Source organism: Heteronotia binoei, chromosome 17, assembly GCF_032191835.1.
Source record: "Heteronotia binoei isolate CCM8104 ecotype False Entrance Well chromosome 17, APGP_CSIRO_Hbin_v1, whole genome shotgun sequence".
NCBI classification, from domain to species: Eukaryota; Metazoa; Chordata; class Lepidosauria; order Squamata; family Gekkonidae; genus Heteronotia; species Heteronotia binoei.
The window spans coordinates 22,432,742-22,451,216 of NC_083239.1; the positions used below are offsets into that span (position 1 = coordinate 22,432,742).

Here is an 18,475-nt window from a genome sequence, read left to right on the forward strand (position 1 = left end):
CTGTACATGCACTGATTGTAGCTTGAGAATCATTTGATGCACAGACAAAGAACAATTAAGTGCACACTGTACACGACCTGCATGTGTGTTCACTGTAACTTGTGGACAGGGCCACATTCTATGACATTTGCTTCTTGGTAGCAGGGAGTCATGGAATTGTTGTGCTCTATGCAGTTGTGCCAGTGGCTGTCACTATTGGGGTGGCCCAGCTTTTAAGAGGCAAGACTGTGGAGGAGCATTCATGTGGGACATACTTAAAAACTGTCCAGTGCAGACTGGCATGATACCATTGAGGCTTTCCAGAATGCTGTCTCTTTATGCACCTGTGTATTAAGTGGACTTCACTTCTCTGCTTATTTAGTTAGTTCCGCTGATTGCATTCCTGAGTTGATCTCCAGTTATGGGGAGAACTTTAATGAAAACTGTTCCCTTTCTAGTCAAAGTGCTTTATTAGTTTATTTTCCAGTTGTGAACTGCATAATTACAAATTCACAATATATTTTTAAAAATGAATGAGTACTCATTTTGACTGCAAAAAAGAAGAGCAGCAGTTCAAGCCCCTCTTCCCACTGACAAGGTAGAAATGTGTGGACCCTGTCAGACAGCAGTGCGAAGGACTACAGTGAAATCCTAAACCAAATTACACCCTTGTAAATCCCTTGACATCAATGGGCTTTGAAGGGTGTGAGTCTGCTTCGGATTGCACTGTTAAGCAGAGAAGTAAATATGGCTGTAACAGCATATGAAACAGCAGAATGTAAAAATTCCAATTGCAAGGCACTTTTCTGAGTGGGACTGACTTCTAAGTAAGCATATAATAGGATCCTGCTTATGGTGAGAAATGGGCTATGCTCTGTTTAGAGTCTATATTATAGGAAACAGAATGCTACAAGCAGAGACCCATGAGAAACTCACCAGGGAAGAGAATATAGCCCACCCCCATCTCTTCCTGGCTGCTCACCTTTTCTTGTTGGTGCAGACTGGAGCAGCAAATCCCCCCATCCTCCTGCTGACCACCCGCCTTGCTTGCCTCCTCTCATGTGCAGGTAGTGGGGCTGAGGAAGGAACGAAGAAGCAGTAGCAAGCAACACCTGTGCCACCACCTCTTCCCCTCTCCCCCTGGTCCAGCTTTTCTCCTTGGTGAAGACAAGGCTAAGCTAGGGAAAGAAGAGGAGGTACCAGCACCTCATCTGGCTACCTTGTTACACATCTAGCTTTTTCCGTGGCTGACAGCAGCTTTCACCACCATCCAACTCCCCCCTGCCACACCCGTGGATCATTCAAATCCCCCCCGCAGCTTCTTTCTGCCCCTCCAGCTTTCTCCTCCTTGCCGTCCTACTTCCATCTACTTCCTGGTCCTTCCCTCCTTTCTTCCTCACTGCCTCTCCCACAGCTGCCTTGCCTGTTTGCTCATGGAGCCTGTGCCTCTCTGGCTTACCCAGCAGTGGCACCTCTGCCACTCTTCTGACCCCCTCCTCCCTTCTCTACCACTTTTACAGTCACTGCTTCACTTTCTAGCAGTGGCAACAGTGGTTCCTCCATCTGGCAATCCCAACAATAGTGTCTTCCTGCTGCCTCTGCCTGTGTCTGGGGTTGCTAAGCCACCTTCAAAATGATGGCTGAGATCTCGTGATGCACCATCACAAGACTTTGGCCTTCCCCCAGTTAAGTATACATTTCTGTCACTTTTTTTATTTTCAGATTTTTATGCACACTTGGAGGCTGTCCCAAGTGAGTAGAAAAACATCCCTTCTTTGTACATGGCCCTAATCTGTGGATTGAATGATCCGTATCTAGGGCCAAGTTCAGAATTAGATATAATGACATTGTGACATGCGGATCCAGCATTCTAGCAATGCAATCCTTGGCAGAGCAGCTCTAGACTAAGTCTATTGAATTCAGTGGGCTTAGACTGGAATAGGATCGCATCATCATTCTGTTAGCTGATGTCTGCAAAAGAGGAATGACTGAGCAGTGTCAAGGGATCCTGGAATGGAAGCAACAACACCAATAAGGGTGTGAGAAACGGAGTATTACAGAAACATCAGTGTGCCCCTGTTTCAATCAGTTAAGTCCTGATGGGTTTGCAAAGTACAGCTGAATCTTGAGGAAAACAGCTGGTGCCTGCCTGAGGGCTCCTCCAGGCTCCAGCAGAGCTCTGGGGTTTTTTTACTCTTCTGGCATGGCACGGCATTGCTCTCAACTGTTGGTGGACCAAACCATGAAAAGTGGGAGAAGAGGGAATGAGCTTCAGTCTAAATAAAAACAATGAAACCCTCAACGTGATCAAAGAGAATAAATGTCCTAATTCGAGCAGAGCTTATCTTCTTGCCTTTGTCATACTGAGCCCCTCCCTAGGGGGCCATTGCTGAGTCTCTGTGCACCTCCTGTTACAGCTAGTGCCCCAGTCCTGGTCCCAGGTTTCTTCTTATCTGCATGTGCATGATGCTAGAGAACCACAGGGCCTGGGATGCAGTGAGCAGCAGAGACAATGCAGGACTCTGATGATGAAGGTGACCAGGGTGGGGGGAAGAAACTGGAAAGCTCTAAGACCACCCACTGAGACTTGATAGTCTTCATTGCAGGGAGCAGTTTGAGAAAATTTACCATCAGCATCACATTTGGTGGCCTCTGATAGGAGCTGCAGGGAACAAGAAGAATCAAAGATCTGAGTACTCTGTTGGATTGCTGGTGGAATAGAGAGTACCACCCTGGGAAGATCAACTCCATGTGCTTGAGATCTCCAGAGAATAAAGGCAGAGGGCACAATGGGAATCAGACAGTTCTTCCCTCATGGAGGAGGGCTACAATTGCAAGCAGGAGCAACACTGGATCATGGTTCCTTGCACCGCTCCAATGCCAGCCAGGTGTTACAACATTAAAAAATTGCTCAGATCTTCATCCCCTTCAATCTTTACACCCTGCAGTAATGGGAAATCCACCAGGTCCCCCTCCAGGAAGACGGCATCCTCTTGGAAACTGCAGCTATGTGTCCCAGCTGGCTGGTTGTCATGAAACCACAGGTTCTCATAGGGCTCTGGGCTGGGCATCGACTCACTCAGAAGTGGCTGTGTGGAGTTGGAGCGCAAGTAGAAAGAGGATGGTGCTTCTTGCTGGCTGTGGTAGCTGTCGAAGAACACCTTGGCATACTGAACGGACTCTGAGCTGTTCACGTGAGGGGCTGGCTTGGGGCTGCTATGTGACAAAGCAGCGTCAGTGTTAGAAGGATCTGACCATGGCTCATCAAGGAGGAGCTTTGGAGGCTCACTCTTCTTCTTATCCTTTTCAAGCATTAAGATGGCAGTAATGATGATGGGACTAAGTTCTCCTGACTTGTTAACTGTGAAAACCTCCTGGGGAGAAGATGGGAAGAAACAGAACAGTTAAAGGAAGGAGCTCAGAGCTCAGCATGTAGCCCAGAACTACCTGCTGTCTTGGTGATGTTCAGGGCTCAGGTTCCTCAAGGAAAGTCCCATTTCAGCTCTACTGATAGAGGCTCTTCATTCCATGTTAAGAGCCCAAATTCTGCCATGGCAGATTGCCTTTGAACATGGAGGATCTGTACCACAACCACCCACAGACTTATTCCCCCATCTGTTCAACTGGACTAGCACAGCAAGAATTTCACATTTGAGACTCTCAGGGCTTTTTTGAGCAGGAACACACAGGAATGCAGTTCCGGCTGGCTTGGTGTCAGAGGCAGTGTTCCCTCTAAGCTGAGTTAGTGTGAGCTAGCTCACAGTTTTTTAGCCCCCAGTCCAAACATCTTATCAAAAAGGGATTGTTTTTAAACAAAATCTATCACTTTATCCTTTGCATATCTAGATTTTATTTGAAGTTTCATCCACAAATCTGTTATTATATCTTGTTGAATTAATTTGTCATCCACCTTTAGGTCAACTGTATCTGAAAGGAGGGACTCATATTTTTTGAAAATTGAATAAGTTTGGTTGAGTGAATGCTTCTATAGGAGAAACCTATTTGGGTATCTCTTTATATATCTGGAAGAGCCCCATGGCGCAGAGTGTTAAAGCTGCAGTACTGCAGTCCTAAGCTCTGCTCATGACCTGAGTTTGATCCCCGGTGGAAGTTGGGTTTTCAGGTAGCCGGCTCGAGGTTGACTCAGCCTTCCATCCTTCTGAGGTTGGTAAAATGAGTACCCAGCTTGCTGGGGGGAAAGTGTAGATGACTGGGGAAGGCAATGGCAAACCACCCCATAAAAAGTCTGCTGTGAAAACATGAAAGCAATGTCACCCCAGAGTCGGAAACGACTGGTGCTTGCACAGGGGACCTTTCCTTTCCTCATATATTTGGGGTTCTAGTCAAATCCAGATATTAAATAAAGAGCTTCTTATTTCATGATTTTAAATTTTTTTATAGCTTTCTGGTTTAACATGCCAAAGAAATTAATGCCATCCTAGATTCAAGTCTGAACCTTCTATTAACAATAATTTTTTATTTTATAACAAAATCCTGTCCTGTAACCAAACAAGGCTGATGCCCTGTAATATGTTTGCCAGTCCAGGAGGGCCAAACCTCCCCTTTCATTGGAATCTTGTAAAACTTTCAATTTTATTCTGGACCTTGTTTTACCAGACCAATTTAGACTAATAATGAAGATATACAACTTTTTTTTTAGCCTAAAGATGCAAAATGAGAGTATAAAAGACTGTATGGTTAAATGGGCTCAAAATGTGGGACATAATATAGACCTGAAAGCCTGGGAGAAAGTTTGGAAATGTAATATAAAAATGACTAGATCAATGGACTTAAAAGAGAACATTTACAAAATGTTTATAGATGGTATCTAACTCCAGACAAATTAGCAAAAATGTATCAGAACATGTTAAATAAGTGTTGGAAATGTAAGACTACAACAGAAACTTTCTATCACATCTGGTGATTGCATGATAGAGGCTAGAGCAAAGACTTATTAGAAGACGGTACATGAACTATTACAAAAAAATTTGAAGGTACAAATCAGATTCTAACCAGAGCTCTTTGTACTAAATATGTTACCAGAGGATTATTCCAGACAGACAAAAGTGTTTTTGTTACAAGTGATAACTGCAGCCAGAACAATCTTTGCCAAATATTGGAAATCACATGAAATACCGACAAAAGAAGAGTTGATAGCTAAACTTCTAGAGCTTGAAGAAATGGATATTTTATCAGCCAGGCTGAAAGATGCTAATCTTTGCGAAACGAAGAAAACATGGGAACCGCTATATAACTGTTTACAGTACATTACATAAACTCTCAAAATAAGATAAAAAGTATTATGTGTGATAAATATTGCTATATAAAATATATTCTTGTCTTAGTAGGATATTAAGAGATGTTAATGGTTAATGAACTGTAAGATGAAAATGCAGAAAAATATTATAAGATGATTGATGGTGAATGTAGAGAATATGAAATGAATAATGTATAAGTAGAAATGCTATAACAATATTGAATTATTTTCTTACCTTTTCCCCTTCCCCTTTACCCTAAACCTCATTTTACCAGAAAACCCAATAAAACTATTTTAAAACACAGTTTTTTTAGCCCTTAGTTGACACATTTTTGTCATAGCTCTAGAAAAATGGCCCCAGAGCAAACTAATTTATGCAGTAGCTCACAACTTTAATGCCAGTAGCTCACGAAGTAGAATTTTTACTCACAAGACTCCACAGCTTAGAGGGAGCATTGGCCAGGGGGTGTGGCTTAATATGCAAATGAGTTCCTGTGGGCTTTTTCTACAAAAAAGCCTGGAGACCTTCATAATCAAACTCTGTGGTGAGGGGCAGCTGAGGTTTTGTGTCTCACTACAGAGTCTCATCTATAGGCTGATGGGGAGGGGGGGTGTCATATACATGCATCATCACAGTGTGCATCAGTGTGAGTTTCACAGTTTCCCAGCTGTGCTTCTGCCAGCAGAAACTTTGAACTGTAGGTAAGAAGACCACTGAAATGGGAGTCGATTGACTGGAAAGGGAGCAGCAGCTGGCCTAGCTGTGGAGTTGACATCATTACCTCTTGCAGCACTGTTGGAGCCCATTTGCCCAGACTGCTGTTGGCTGGATCAGGGATGCTGGGCCAGAACTGCAGCTTCATCCTGTGGGTCACAGAGGAGAGAAACCAGCTGAAACTCTGGAGGGTGGGCATCCCCAAAGACTACTAGCTTCTTTGCCAAGAGGGTGGCCAAGAGAATCATTGATCTGTGGGCCATTTTCAAAGCCAAACTCTGGCTATCAATGTGCTGAAGCTAAAGACAGCCCTTCCATTACCTTCCTTGCACTTCATCCCTTCTCCACCACTGGTCCTTCTTCTGCTCTCCTCTGTATCTTCTGCTGGGCTATATACCCCATACCCCAAAGCATCACCCTCTCTGGACCAGTTTTTTCAGCAAGCCAAAGGGCATGCTCATCCCACTGTTCTGTAGTCCTCCAAAAGTACTGTAACACTCTATTTGCTCACAGATTATGACCACCTCATGGGGAGAAGCACCAGCATCCTATTACTTTTGATGCTCTGGAAAACTCCTGCCTCCCTCTGTCCTCACTGGCCTTCTTCCTGTTTCTGCCTGCTGGAAAGTGCTGTCAAGTCACAGCTGATTTATGACTACCCCATAAGGTTTCCGAGACAACAGATGATGGTGATCGTCATTGCCTGCCTCTGCACAGCAGTCCTGGACTTCCTCAGTGTTCTCCCACCTAAGTACTAACCAGGGCCAACCCTGCTTAGCTTCCCAGATCTGATGAGACAGTGATAGCCGGGGCCATCCAGGCCAGGGCCTTCCTTTCTAAGAAATTAATTCAGCAAAACCAAATCTGAATCCAGTAGCCAGCCTTTCTTCTGTCAGCTATGTGCATTGAAGCTTTTCTTTATTACCTTAAATGTTTATCTGAATGCTAACTAACACCCTCGCACCCCGCCTCACTAACTGTAACGAAATGTGAAGAATAGCTGGGAGAGATAGTCCAGGTGCCAGAGAGCTTCCCAGAGAGCTTTGAAGTGTTATACATCTAACTAGTTCTCAGGCCGGCCTAGCAAGGCCACAGCGGGGAGGAGAGACAGGCCATGCCGGGGAGATAACAGATAAGAGAAATGCTCACTGTCAACGAGACAGCCCAGGTTTTATTATGGGAAGCAACTTAAGGCTCCTTGCTTTGATGTGTATCCATAAATGCTTATGCTTGAACCCCTTTCGTCATTAGTATCAATGACTCTCCGCTGTGCAACATTGTTGTAATCAATAAATGGAAACTTATTTTTAAACTAAAATAAGTCTATTCATTCTTGGAACTTCAATGCCCCTATGCTGACATCTTCCTCCCTGCTGCATTGGAGTCCCTCCTGGTCCACCTGCATAGGCTATATGCTGCTGCTTGGCCTCGCCTTGTTCCATGCCCACTGAGCACGTTTTTCCTCTCTCTTCTGTGTCTACGTATCACCTAGCACCCAGATCTTCAATAAGAGTCTGTATCTTCTAGCTCCTTCCCATGCTTACTTTTTGCTCTTCTGGAAACAGATGATGAGGACGATCAGCATGACCAAGAGCAGAAGGATAAACAGATATGCAAATGAGATGTCTATGTCATCTGGAATGGAGAGCAGAGTATTAGCAGTAGGGTTGCCAATCCCCAGGTGGGGGCAGGGGATCTACCGGTTTGGAAGCCCTCCCCCCACTTCAGGGACATCAGAAAGAAGGGGAGGGGAATGTCTGCTGGGCACTCCATTAATCCCTATGGAAACCGATTCCCATAGAGTATAATAGAGATTTGATCTGTAGGTATCTGGGGTTCTGAGGGCGGCTGTTTTTTGAGGTAGAGGCACCAAATTTGCTGCATAGCATCTAGTACCTCTCCCCAAAATACCCACCAGGTTTCAAAAGACCCTAAGGAAGGTGCCCCTATCCTTCATTATTTCCAATGGAAGGAAGACATTTAAAAAGTGTGTGGTGCCTCTAAATGTGATGGCCCAAACTCCTTTTGGAGTTCAATTATGCTTGTCACAACCTTGCTTCTGGCTCCACCCCCAAAGTCCCCAGATATTTCTTGAATTGGACCTGGCAACCCTAATTAGCAGGTGGCAGGCACCTACCCTCGGGCCCAATATATGGAGGAGGAGAAAAGCTGGGCACTTTGAACTGAGCTGGTTCACACTTGCAGGCCCTCTCTGTTTCTTCAGTGTAGCATCCAATGGGGCATGAGTGAATGAATGGTTGCAAACAGAAGGTTTCCATAAACTCAACTGATCAAGAGGCCCTTTTGAAGACTCCAAGAGGCTCAAGGCAGACTGCTCTTTTGAAAGGTCCCTTCTTGGAAACCACCAGGGCTTTTTTTGTAGCAGGAACTCGTTTGCATATTAGGCTACACCCCCTAATGTAGCCAATCCTCCAAGAGCTTACAGGGCTCTTCTTATAGGGCCTACTGTAAGCTCTTGGAGGATTGGCTTCATCAGGGAGGCGTGGCCTAATATGCAAAGGAGTTTCTGCTATAAAAAAAAAAGCCCTGGTAACCACACTTCTCTTCTCAGTTGGGAAATTACGCACACACCCTTTTCAATAACCATTTGTATTTGACATCAGAATTGAACACTGCACTGTGTTCAGATTTCATGCTTAAAAGCTGAAATATAGAGCTCCCCAGAAAGGTTATATTCACTTGCAGATTCCAACACTCCTTCTTCAAATCAGGTCCTTCTGTTTAGGACCTAAAGTTAGCAGGCAACTGGGGGGAATAAATCTGGCAAGTGATGGAAAACCCTGGCCACTAAGGGCCAAGCTACACATTGTGATTTTCAACATGATGTAACAGAAGTCCCCAGCCTGATTTTGAATGAATCAGTCACTCGTCTATTAGACTTCCCTGCAGGAAGACATTTCACAAGTATGTGGGTCCATGATTTGGATCAGGACTGCAGTGCTTGGGGGAGAGGAGGCTTCAACCTTCCCTCCTATGCTGATTCCTAACCTAAAATGACCCTTGAGGTCCTATTTGCTGGGTTGGGTAGGGGGCTGCACAAGTAGCCCTTTACCCTGTGCACCGTCATCCTGATCTGAATCGGGGCCCCACATGCTTGGGATTGGCTTGTGACTAATTGATTCAAAGCCTGGCTAAGGAAACCAAACACACCACTCCACGACTTGTTGGCCCTGATAGCTTGTTGGCCCTGATCCATGGATCTCTCTCTTTTCACGACTTGGCAGTATTCACCCCAAGCACTGGTTCCTCTTCCAGGGCTCTCCTTACCCTTTGCTTTAGTGTAGAGCATCAGGATGGTTCCGTTGGTGTTCCCACCCATGGTGGAAGCCATGATGTGCACTTTGTACATCGTCAAAGGTTTGAGACCTTTGATGGTGAATGTGTTCACAGAAGAGTTCACGACGGCACCTAGAGAGAAAGGCAGCCAGTCTTAGCCAAGCCAGCATGGAAGGAAGGATGGGCATGGGGAAGGCTCTGCAGGAAGGGGGGGTGGGGTGGAGCAGAACTGCCAGTGGGTGGTGCTTGGCATCCAGCATAGAATGCTTATTCCTCTTTCTGGAAAACAATGATACAAGTGGCACTTGAACACACAACACAAAATAGCTGCCTTATACTGAATTGCACCCTTGGTCCACAGAGGTCAATGTTGTTTACTCAGATTGGTGACTGCTCACTAGTGTCTTTGGCTGAGGTCTTTCACATCACCTACTGCCTGGTCCATTTTAACTGGAGATGCCACAGATTGAACCTGGAATCTTTTGCATGCCAAGCAGAGGCTCTTCCACTGAGCCACAGCCCCTGCCCAGATCAGGGCCAGAGAAAGAAGTCATGGCAAGTTCAGATACAGGAAGGTCCAAAGGAAAAGGAAATGAGGAACTGGGAAGAAGAGAGAAAGGGAAAGCCTTACTGGACTCATCAGATGCAGAAGGCAGAGCTGGTGAAGTGCTGCTCTGTCCCATGGTATTTATGCTATGGGGTCCATCTTGCCTCCCATGCTGTTTAATGGCTACATGAAAATGCTGGGAGAGATCATCAGTGGATTTCCTGACACTCAGCTCTGCTTCTTCTTAACTGCTGAGCCAGGTGGTTCTGTGGTATTTCTTAACAGGCTAGAGGACAGTGGCCTATGTTCTGGAAGACCTGGGTTCAAATTAGAGTTGCCAGCTCTCATTTGGGAAATACCTGGATATTTTGAGGGTGGAGCCTGCGGAGGGTGGGGTTTGGGGAGGGGTGGGGTGGGGTATATTTCCATAGAGTCCACTGTCCAAAGTGGCCATTTTCTCCAAGTGAACTGGTCTCTGTTGCCTGGAGACTGTTCATAATAGAAGGAGATCTCTAGACACCATCTGGAGGTTCATATTAACTCTGATAGAAATGCAATAGAAAGAGATCCACAGAACAAGGTTGAATCAAAATTAAATAGCCATGAATTAACTAATACCAATCCAAATTAATAAGTTTCAGTAATTATTTCTTAAATCAGCATTTCATCAGGCAAGTAAATCAACAGTCTCTTAAAGTGCATACAGTCCCCAAAAGGCAAATTCCACAGTCTCTAAATTCCACACTCTCTTAAAGTACAATAGTATGATGAGCCAGAAGAAAGTGCTTGCGCCAGTCCTTAATGGTTGAATAAAGTGCTTGTATAAATCCTCTTTGTATCTTCATTAATTCCAGATATTCATATTGGCATGAATTGATAAATAGCCTCTGATGAATTCTGTTGACCTTTGCAGCCATTTCTCTACAATTCTTTCTCAAAGAGGCATTGTTAGAAGTCATTGTCACTTCAAAAAAGGACAGCCAAGTCTCAAGCACATTCAACAGAGAACATTCTCAAAGGATGCACTTTAAGAGACTGTTGAATTTACTTACCTGATGGAATACTGATATAAGAAATAACCACCTGTAGGTTGGTAAATCTCTACAATAATGTATTATTGTATTTACTCATGCACATGCATGTCTATGTGAGCCGCCCTGAGCCCGCCTTGGCGAGGAGGGTGGGATACAAATGGAATAAAATAAACAAATAAATAATACTCAGTTGTGAACCTTGCTGGGTGACCTTGGCCAGTGAACCTAGCTTATTCCACTGGGTTGCTGGAAGGGTCAAATGGAGCCGGGAAGATCCAGGCATGCTGTTCAGAGCTCCTGGGGTGAAGGGGAGGATGCATCTAGATGGACAGAGGAAGGGACTGAACTGTAGGTAGGACTCACTGTTTGTGTCATCATCAGGGCTGATCCAGAAGATGGTGTAGTTGGTGATGAAGCCATTGCGCAGTTCCAGAGGAATGGGCTCCCAGTGGAGCTGAGCTGTGGTCTCGCCGATACTGCCTGGGTGAAGTTTGGGACTGTCAGATGGAGCTGTAAGGGGAGAAGGTTATTAATAGCAGACCATAGTACCAGAGGAGGTGTAGCTTCAGTGCAGCTTGGCAAGGCTGCCAAATCAACTGTGATTAGGCCCACAGCTCAGAAAATGTGATGTAGCATCTGAGCATGTGCAGAGTGTCTGCTGAGTAATCTTAGGTGGCTGTGGCATCCAGGAAAGGTTATCCCCAAATTTCTCCTTTTAAAAATTAGGCAGTGGGACCCAGAAACAGCTTGTGGGAGAGTCTTTTTCCTTAGGTATCTCTGCTTCCCACTTCAGTATCAGTACGGTCAATGGGTTGGATCTCACTGATCCATTTTGTTGAAGAAGTGCTCCCTCTTGTGTAAGCAGCCTTCATGGGATGCAATAGTTTTGGGTAGATCTCTTTGCACCAAGGGAAAAGTGCTACAGTGATGCACATTGGGAGAATGGTGATGAACATTGGGACAAAACATGCCAGCTTCAAGAATAGGCTAATGAGGTCTGAACTTGCTGAGACTGAGAGGGGAAAAGATCCTGGGGTTATAGCAGATAGCTCAAAGAAAGTGTCAACCTGGTGTGCTGCAGCACTGAAAAAAGCAAGTGTCAGGGATTATTATTCAGTCAGGGACTGAACATGAAATGGCCAATACTGTAATGTCCTTGTATAGATCTATGGCATGGCCTCATTTGGAATACTGTGTATAGTTCAGGTTTTTGTATCTCCAAAAGAACATTAAAGAGCTGGAAAAAGTACAGAGGAAGAGAATCAAGATTATTAGGGGACTGGAGAACTTTCCCTATGAGGAAAGGCTGAAGGGTTTGGGACTTTTCAGTTTAGAAAAGAGATGACTAAGGGGGCATGATAGAGGTTTATAGCATGAGATGGAGAGACTTGACAAAGAGATTTTTTTCCTCTCCCAAAATACTAGAACTTGAGGGCATCCAATAAAGCTGATGGGCAGTAGGTTCAGCAAGGACAAAAGGAAAAAAGTCTTTAAACATTGAGTGATTAAAATGTGGAATTTGCTGCCAGAGGATGTAGTGATTGCCAAAGGGGATAAACAGGGGATTAGATAGATTTATGAAGGATAAGTCTATCAATGGCTACAAGCCATGGTGACTGAGGGGAACCTCCACATTCAGAAGCACTAATCCTCTAGGAGGCAACTTCAGGGGAAGGTCTCAGCCTCTATGCCCTGTTATTGGCCCTCCTGGGGAAGCAATTGGCCATTTATGAGACAGGATGCTGGATAGCTCTTTTCTAAACTGAAAAGTCCCAGACTCTTCAGCCTTTCCTCGTAGGGAAGGTTCTCCAGTCCCCTCAGCATCTTTGTTCCCCCTCCTCTGTACTATTGGTCTGATCCAGCAGGGCTCTTCTTATGTACTGTTAGTGGAATGGATCTGTTGGATCCAACCTCAGGTTTGTAAAAAAAAAAAGAAGAAGAAGCAACAAAAAACTCTCTTCATAGTGAATCTCACCCTGCCAATGAAAAGCTTGTTTAAAAGAGAGTTTTGTGCAGCTAAATTCCATCAATCCCCATTGCAGCAGAGCATCAGCATACCTTTCTGTCTGGTGTACACTTCTGTATGCTGGGCCAATCCCACTCCATCATTGTAGACAGGGTAGACGGAAATATTGTATCGCTGGTAAGGCTCAATGTTTTCTGGAAGAGAGAAGACAGAAGTTGTCTGGGGTATTGAGACCTGGAGCCAGCCTGGACTGGAAAATTTCAAGGAAGAGATGGTGTTACAAAAAAGAAGATATTGGATTTATATCCTGCCCTTTATTCTGAATCTCAGAGTCACAGAGCGGTCACAATCTCCTTTACCTTCCCCCCACCCTCACACAATAGACACCCTGTGAGGTAGGTGGGGCTGAGAGAGCTCTCCCAGAAACTGCCCTTTCAAGGACACTCCTACAGGAGCTATGACTGACCCAAGGCCATCCCAGCAGCTGCAAGTGGAGGAGTGGGGAATCAAACCCGGTTCTCCCAGGTAAGAGTCCGTGCACGTAACCACTACACCAAACTGGCAGAGATGCTACTGCAGGAAGGCCACAACAAAGAAAAAACTCTCCATGTAAAATACAATTCTGACTTGTTATGACTAATAAGTATCAAAATACAAAAAGAATATCACCATCTGAGTCATACACCAAGTTAAAACCTCAGAAGTTCCACAATGCTCCTACTGTCCTTATGTGGAACAAAGCCACTATATTATATTCAGTACAATATTTGAAAAAAGGGTCCAATGGAGAACTGGTCCAGTTTGCAAGCTGATCTCAAATCCTTCTTCTAGGGACCAATCTTGTGAATATTGTACAATTTTCTAGGTCCAGTAGTGCCAAAAATATTCAGATCAACTGTGTCAGTCCTGAATTCCTAGCTTTCTCTAATTTTCATGCATAATAGCAGGAACACCATAGTAAATACAATCCTTGTCAGCAATGCAGGACACCTCAGTTCATTCTTTGGTATGGTGTGGAATTGTTTTCGGTGGCTCCAGAAGGTAGGACCACAACCAATGGGTTGAAATTAAATCAGAAGAGTTTCTAGCTCAATATTAGGAAGAACTTCCTGACAGAGTGGTTCCTCAGTGGAACAGGCTTCCTTGGGAGGTGGTGGGCTCTCCTTCCTTGGAGGTTTTAAAACAGAGGCTAGATGGCCGTCTGACAGCAATGTGGATCTTGTGAATTTAGGGGGAGTTATTTGTGAATTTCCAGCATTGTGCAGGGGGTTGGACTGGATGACCCTGGAGGTCCCTTCCAACTCTATGATTCCATGATTCTATTCCATGATTGGTTAGACTGTATAAATGCATGACCATAATGTGTGGGGAAAAAAGAGGCACAGTCCACAGCATCACATTTTCCATGACTCAGACACAATTTTGAATGAAACTGAGAGCCAAAGCAGACACACCCAGTGCAGAAATAGCCACATGTGGTCTTCATGTGTCTGATACATCCAGGTATATGGAGTTCTCCTTTTCATAACATTGTGCTCAGGCTATTTGTTTGTTTGTTTATTACTTTAGCTTTCAATCCTGCCCTCTCTGCAAGGAATAATTGAATCACTGAATCAATCACTGTGTTGGAAGGGATCTCCAGAATCATTTAGTCCAACCCCCTGCATAATGCAGGAAATTCACAAATACCTTCCTCCCCGCCCTGGTGACCCCTGCTCCGTGTCCAGAAGATGGCAAAACAACCTCCACAAGAGATGGTGAATGCTTCTCCCTTCACTATCTGCTGCTCTGTTACAGCAGCCATTTTCCTTCCTGCTTGGTTCTGATAGCAAAAGGAAGAAAAGCACATGAAGCCATGAAGTGGGAACAGAAATAGGGGGAAACTCCAGCATCTATTTTGATATACAAATCTACTCCCCCCAGTAAACATGGCTGTGCTCACTACTTGTGGTCTGGACTGTAGAACAACTGTCATGCTTATGGAAGTGGAAACAAACAGTGGCCGTGGAAAATAACTAAACAATAAACTACGCAAAATGCAATTGTATTATTTCAGCAAAATCTCATTCAAAATTTTCAGAACAACAAAGTCCATACAAAAATTCATCAATTCTGCAGAATGCTTCACTATATCCAATGCAATATGAAGAAGGTCCATTTGCTGTAATTCTAATGTTCCTCCTATAAAGTGCTTGTGGAGTCCAGATCCTTAATTAAAGTTCATTCAAAGCTTGAAATGATGTAACGTCTTCCTTAACTTTATAACCAACAAGCAAAGATCCGGAGAAATAAACCTCTAAACAAGCATGGACCCAGAGAAATTAAGCCTCTGAAGGCATTGTTGACTAGATCACCATTTCTCCGAGGCCATTTTCGCATTAGCATTTACTCCGGGGTGGCATCCCATTTACCTCCGGATCTTTTCCTCAATTTCGCACATGTTGCTCCGCAGTCGCGGTTTGCTCCGGGGCTTCAGCAGTTTCACTCCGCAGTATCTGGATCCACATGCTTGCGGAGTTTCCTAAAACCTGAGGATCCACACCGGATCCACTCCGCGGAGTTTGTTGTGGGAAATTCATCCCACCCCGCATTGACTGCTTTGTGGGCGGCACCCTCTGCCTTTCAGTCCTCCCACTCCATCCACCCCCTTGGGGCGTGCAATTCAAATCATGCACGCAGCTGGCCTGGCCAATCATCAGCCGTTCGCGTGCTTCCCAAAAGTGCCCGCACGGCCATTTTTTTTAAAACTTCATATTTCTTGCGTAATAGCGATACTTCGAAATAAAATAATAATAATAATAAAAAAACTTGGTTGTAGCCTCAATTGCCACTTCACTGCTCCTGTAGTTTTACGCTGAGTAAGCCAAAACCAATTTTTATGACAAAAATGCGGTTTTCGTTATTTCTTACGTGAGACGGGACACCGGACAATTTTTTTTTATTATTAATCAGTTTAGTTGCGTTATTTCGCAACAACGAAATTTCAATACACATCAGGGCCAAGGGGGGTTGTCTCTCGCGAGAATTTTATGGGTGTTATGGCGAGGGTGTCACGAGAATTGCGCCTGCTGTACGAGGGTCATGGAATCGCCCACATCACTAAAAGAAAACTTTTGGTTGAGTAGCCTCAATTGCCAATTCGTTTCTCCTGTAGTTTACGCTGAGTAAGCCAAAACCAATTTTTTATACTAAAAAGGCGGTTTTCGTTATTTTCTATGTAAGACGGGCACTTTTTTTTAAACTGTTATTATTATTATTCAGCTTAGTTTCGTTATTTCGCAACAACGAAATTTCAGTATGCATTAGGGTTGATGGGGTGGGTCTCGCGAGAATCTCATGGGTGTTATGGCGAGGGTCTCGCGAGAATTGCGACTGCTGAACAAGGATCAGGGAATCGCCCACATCACTGTTAATTAGCCAATGCTGGGAGGCTTCCAATGGGAGTGACAAATCATGAGGCGAGTAGCAGCGATCGTCACAATTTGCATCGGCCGAACAGAACACTGGGAGGAAGAAGGGACAGGTATTGCTGGCCGCCATTGAGCAGCTTACTGCCTCCACCACCGCACAGCAGCTACGTGCAATGGCATCCAGCAGCAAGCCAATGGGGGCTCGTGGTGTTTCGTGGCGGGAGAGTGAAACAGAAGCCTTGTTGTCCATTTGGACTGAGGATAAGATCCAGAAGGCGCTGGCTGCTAGCCACAAAAACATAGATGTCTACAAGGAAATATCTAAGGCAATGCATGCCATGGGACACAAGAGGTCGGCGCATGAGTGCCGCACTAAGACCAAGGGCTTGCGTGGGGACTGCCGAAGATGCGTTAGCCACAATGAAAAGAGTGGAACATCCCCAGTTTACTGCGCTCACTATGATGTGCTGGACCGCATCCTTAGGAACGATAAGTCCGCGCGTCCCCCCGTCATGAAGAGAAGCTGGAGGGTGCAGTATTACAAGGCAAACAAGGAAAACATGCCGATTCAAGGATCAGATAACATCTCTTCCGCGGACCTCCTAACAATTAACGCTGCTGATCTCCGGACGCACACCACTGAATCACCTCCTGGTTAGTATCCAGGCGATGCAGTGCTCCCTGCCGTGTAATTTTTATGGTTTAGGCTCCCTTCTTACACATAAGGAAACCCACGTGAAGGATTCCTTAGTATAATCTTTTTTAAACTTTTCTTTTCCTGCGCAATAGCAATACTTCGAACTTACGAAATTACAAAACGTGCTTGGTTACTGTGGGTTGGCCGGTGATAGGGAGCCATGGGGAAAACCTTAATGAAACCGCCCCTTAATGAAGGGAGACGTGGATGTTTGCCTTACTATACTCGCTGCGCTTATTATACTCGCAGCACTTCTCTGCCTTCTGTCTACCCTCCTGAGCTAGTGCAATACTGTTGATTTTTCTGCATTACTATAGGCTCAAGCAGCGTGAACCCAAGCAATGCATTACAGGAACAGGAACAGAGCCAGGATTTTACTGCTGAACATCCAGCTGAGGAGTCATTGCGGGGTAAGTGCGGCCTGCAGTGCTTCTGATAAGTCTTATGTAGAATATGAAAGCTTTCAGTGGAACTTAGATGCATTGCCCAGCTTACAATTGCTGAACCCTTGACCCTGTGTTTGCTGCTTCATGTATGAGCAGAACTGCTCCTGAAGAGATGTTATAGTAAAGTATTTTAAAGTAAGCATGGGCTTTGCACCACTAAGCAGGTTGAGGAATGAGTGTTGTATCAATTTCAGATGACTTTGAGGAGGAAGAAGGGTGCAAAGAGGCGCCACCTGAAAGTCTGCCTCGTTCCCAATAGGACAATCAAGTGTCAAGCACTTCAATGGTGAAAATCTCTGTTGAAGTACATGAGACTTGGTTGTCCTATTGGAAATGAGGTAGACTTTCAGTGGTGCCTCTTCAACAAAGACACAAGGAGAAATGGTGATCTGGTCGACAATACTGCCAGAGGCTTATTTCTGCATAGAGAGGGGGCTGTCTTTGGCCATTTGTCACATGCAGAACTGCCCATGCCCTCCCAAACAGAGACCCTTCTCCCCCAGACGCAATCCCTCAGCCACCTTGGATCTGGATTTGTTTCTCCTCTCCACTTCGCAGTTTTGTCCAGCTAATCTCAGCATCAAACAAGGAGTCCACAGAGGTCATCCTCGGCCACTCAATGATGTAGCCAGTGGCTGGTTCTCCTGGAGGATCCCAGTTCACAGAGATTCTGTTTTCCCCAAGAGAAGAGGCATGGATCCTTGGCACAGAAATGCCTATAAACAATACCAGCAAAATGTCAGATGGAGACAGCAAAGCAAAGACTATCTTGGAAGGGCAGCAGTTGAGAGACCAGGGGGAGATTCTGAATGTCTGCCTGCAAAGAATCATGCCAGAGATGGCACTTCCCCTGGAAACAAACACCATCCTAAGTCTACCTGTAGTTTGTGGGCTAGGAAAGAGCTTCAACATACAGATGTGAAGCCCCAAACTCAGGACTTGTTTTGTGGGACCCAGTTTCCTTGACCACAAGTGTGGAGGCTGCAGAGGGATGCCAGCCTCCAGGTAGGAGCTGGGGATCCCCTGGAATTACAGCTCTTCCTCAGACTACAGAGATCAGTTCTCTTGGAGAAAATGGATGCTCTGAAGGGTGGACTCAATGGCATCATACCCCACTGAGGTCCCTG

At 45.1% G+C, this 18,475-nt stretch overlaps 1 protein-coding gene across 1 annotated transcript in view; it reads right to left on the minus strand.

Annotated features, from left to right (window-relative positions):
• Positions 1–2,687: 2,687 nt before the first annotated feature.
• CSF3R (colony stimulating factor 3 receptor) overlaps positions 2,688–18,475 on the minus strand; it is a 31,587-nt gene continuing 15,799 nt past the window's right edge. Inside the window, exons 9-15 of the mRNA XM_060257631.1 lie at positions 17,870–18,064; positions 12,888–12,989; positions 11,193–11,339; positions 9,240–9,380; positions 7,496–7,586; positions 6,019–6,100; positions 2,688–3,353 (exon numbers count right to left, since the gene is read on the minus strand). Of these exons, the coding sequence (XP_060113614.1) occupies positions 2,871–3,353; positions 6,019–6,100; positions 7,496–7,586; positions 9,240–9,380; positions 11,193–11,339; positions 12,888–12,989; positions 17,870–18,064 (1,241 nt within the window). The 3' untranslated portion in view covers positions 2,688–2,870. The remainder of the gene's footprint in view (positions 3,354–6,018; positions 6,101–7,495; positions 7,587–9,239; positions 9,381–11,192; positions 11,340–12,887; positions 12,990–17,869; positions 18,065–18,475) is intronic.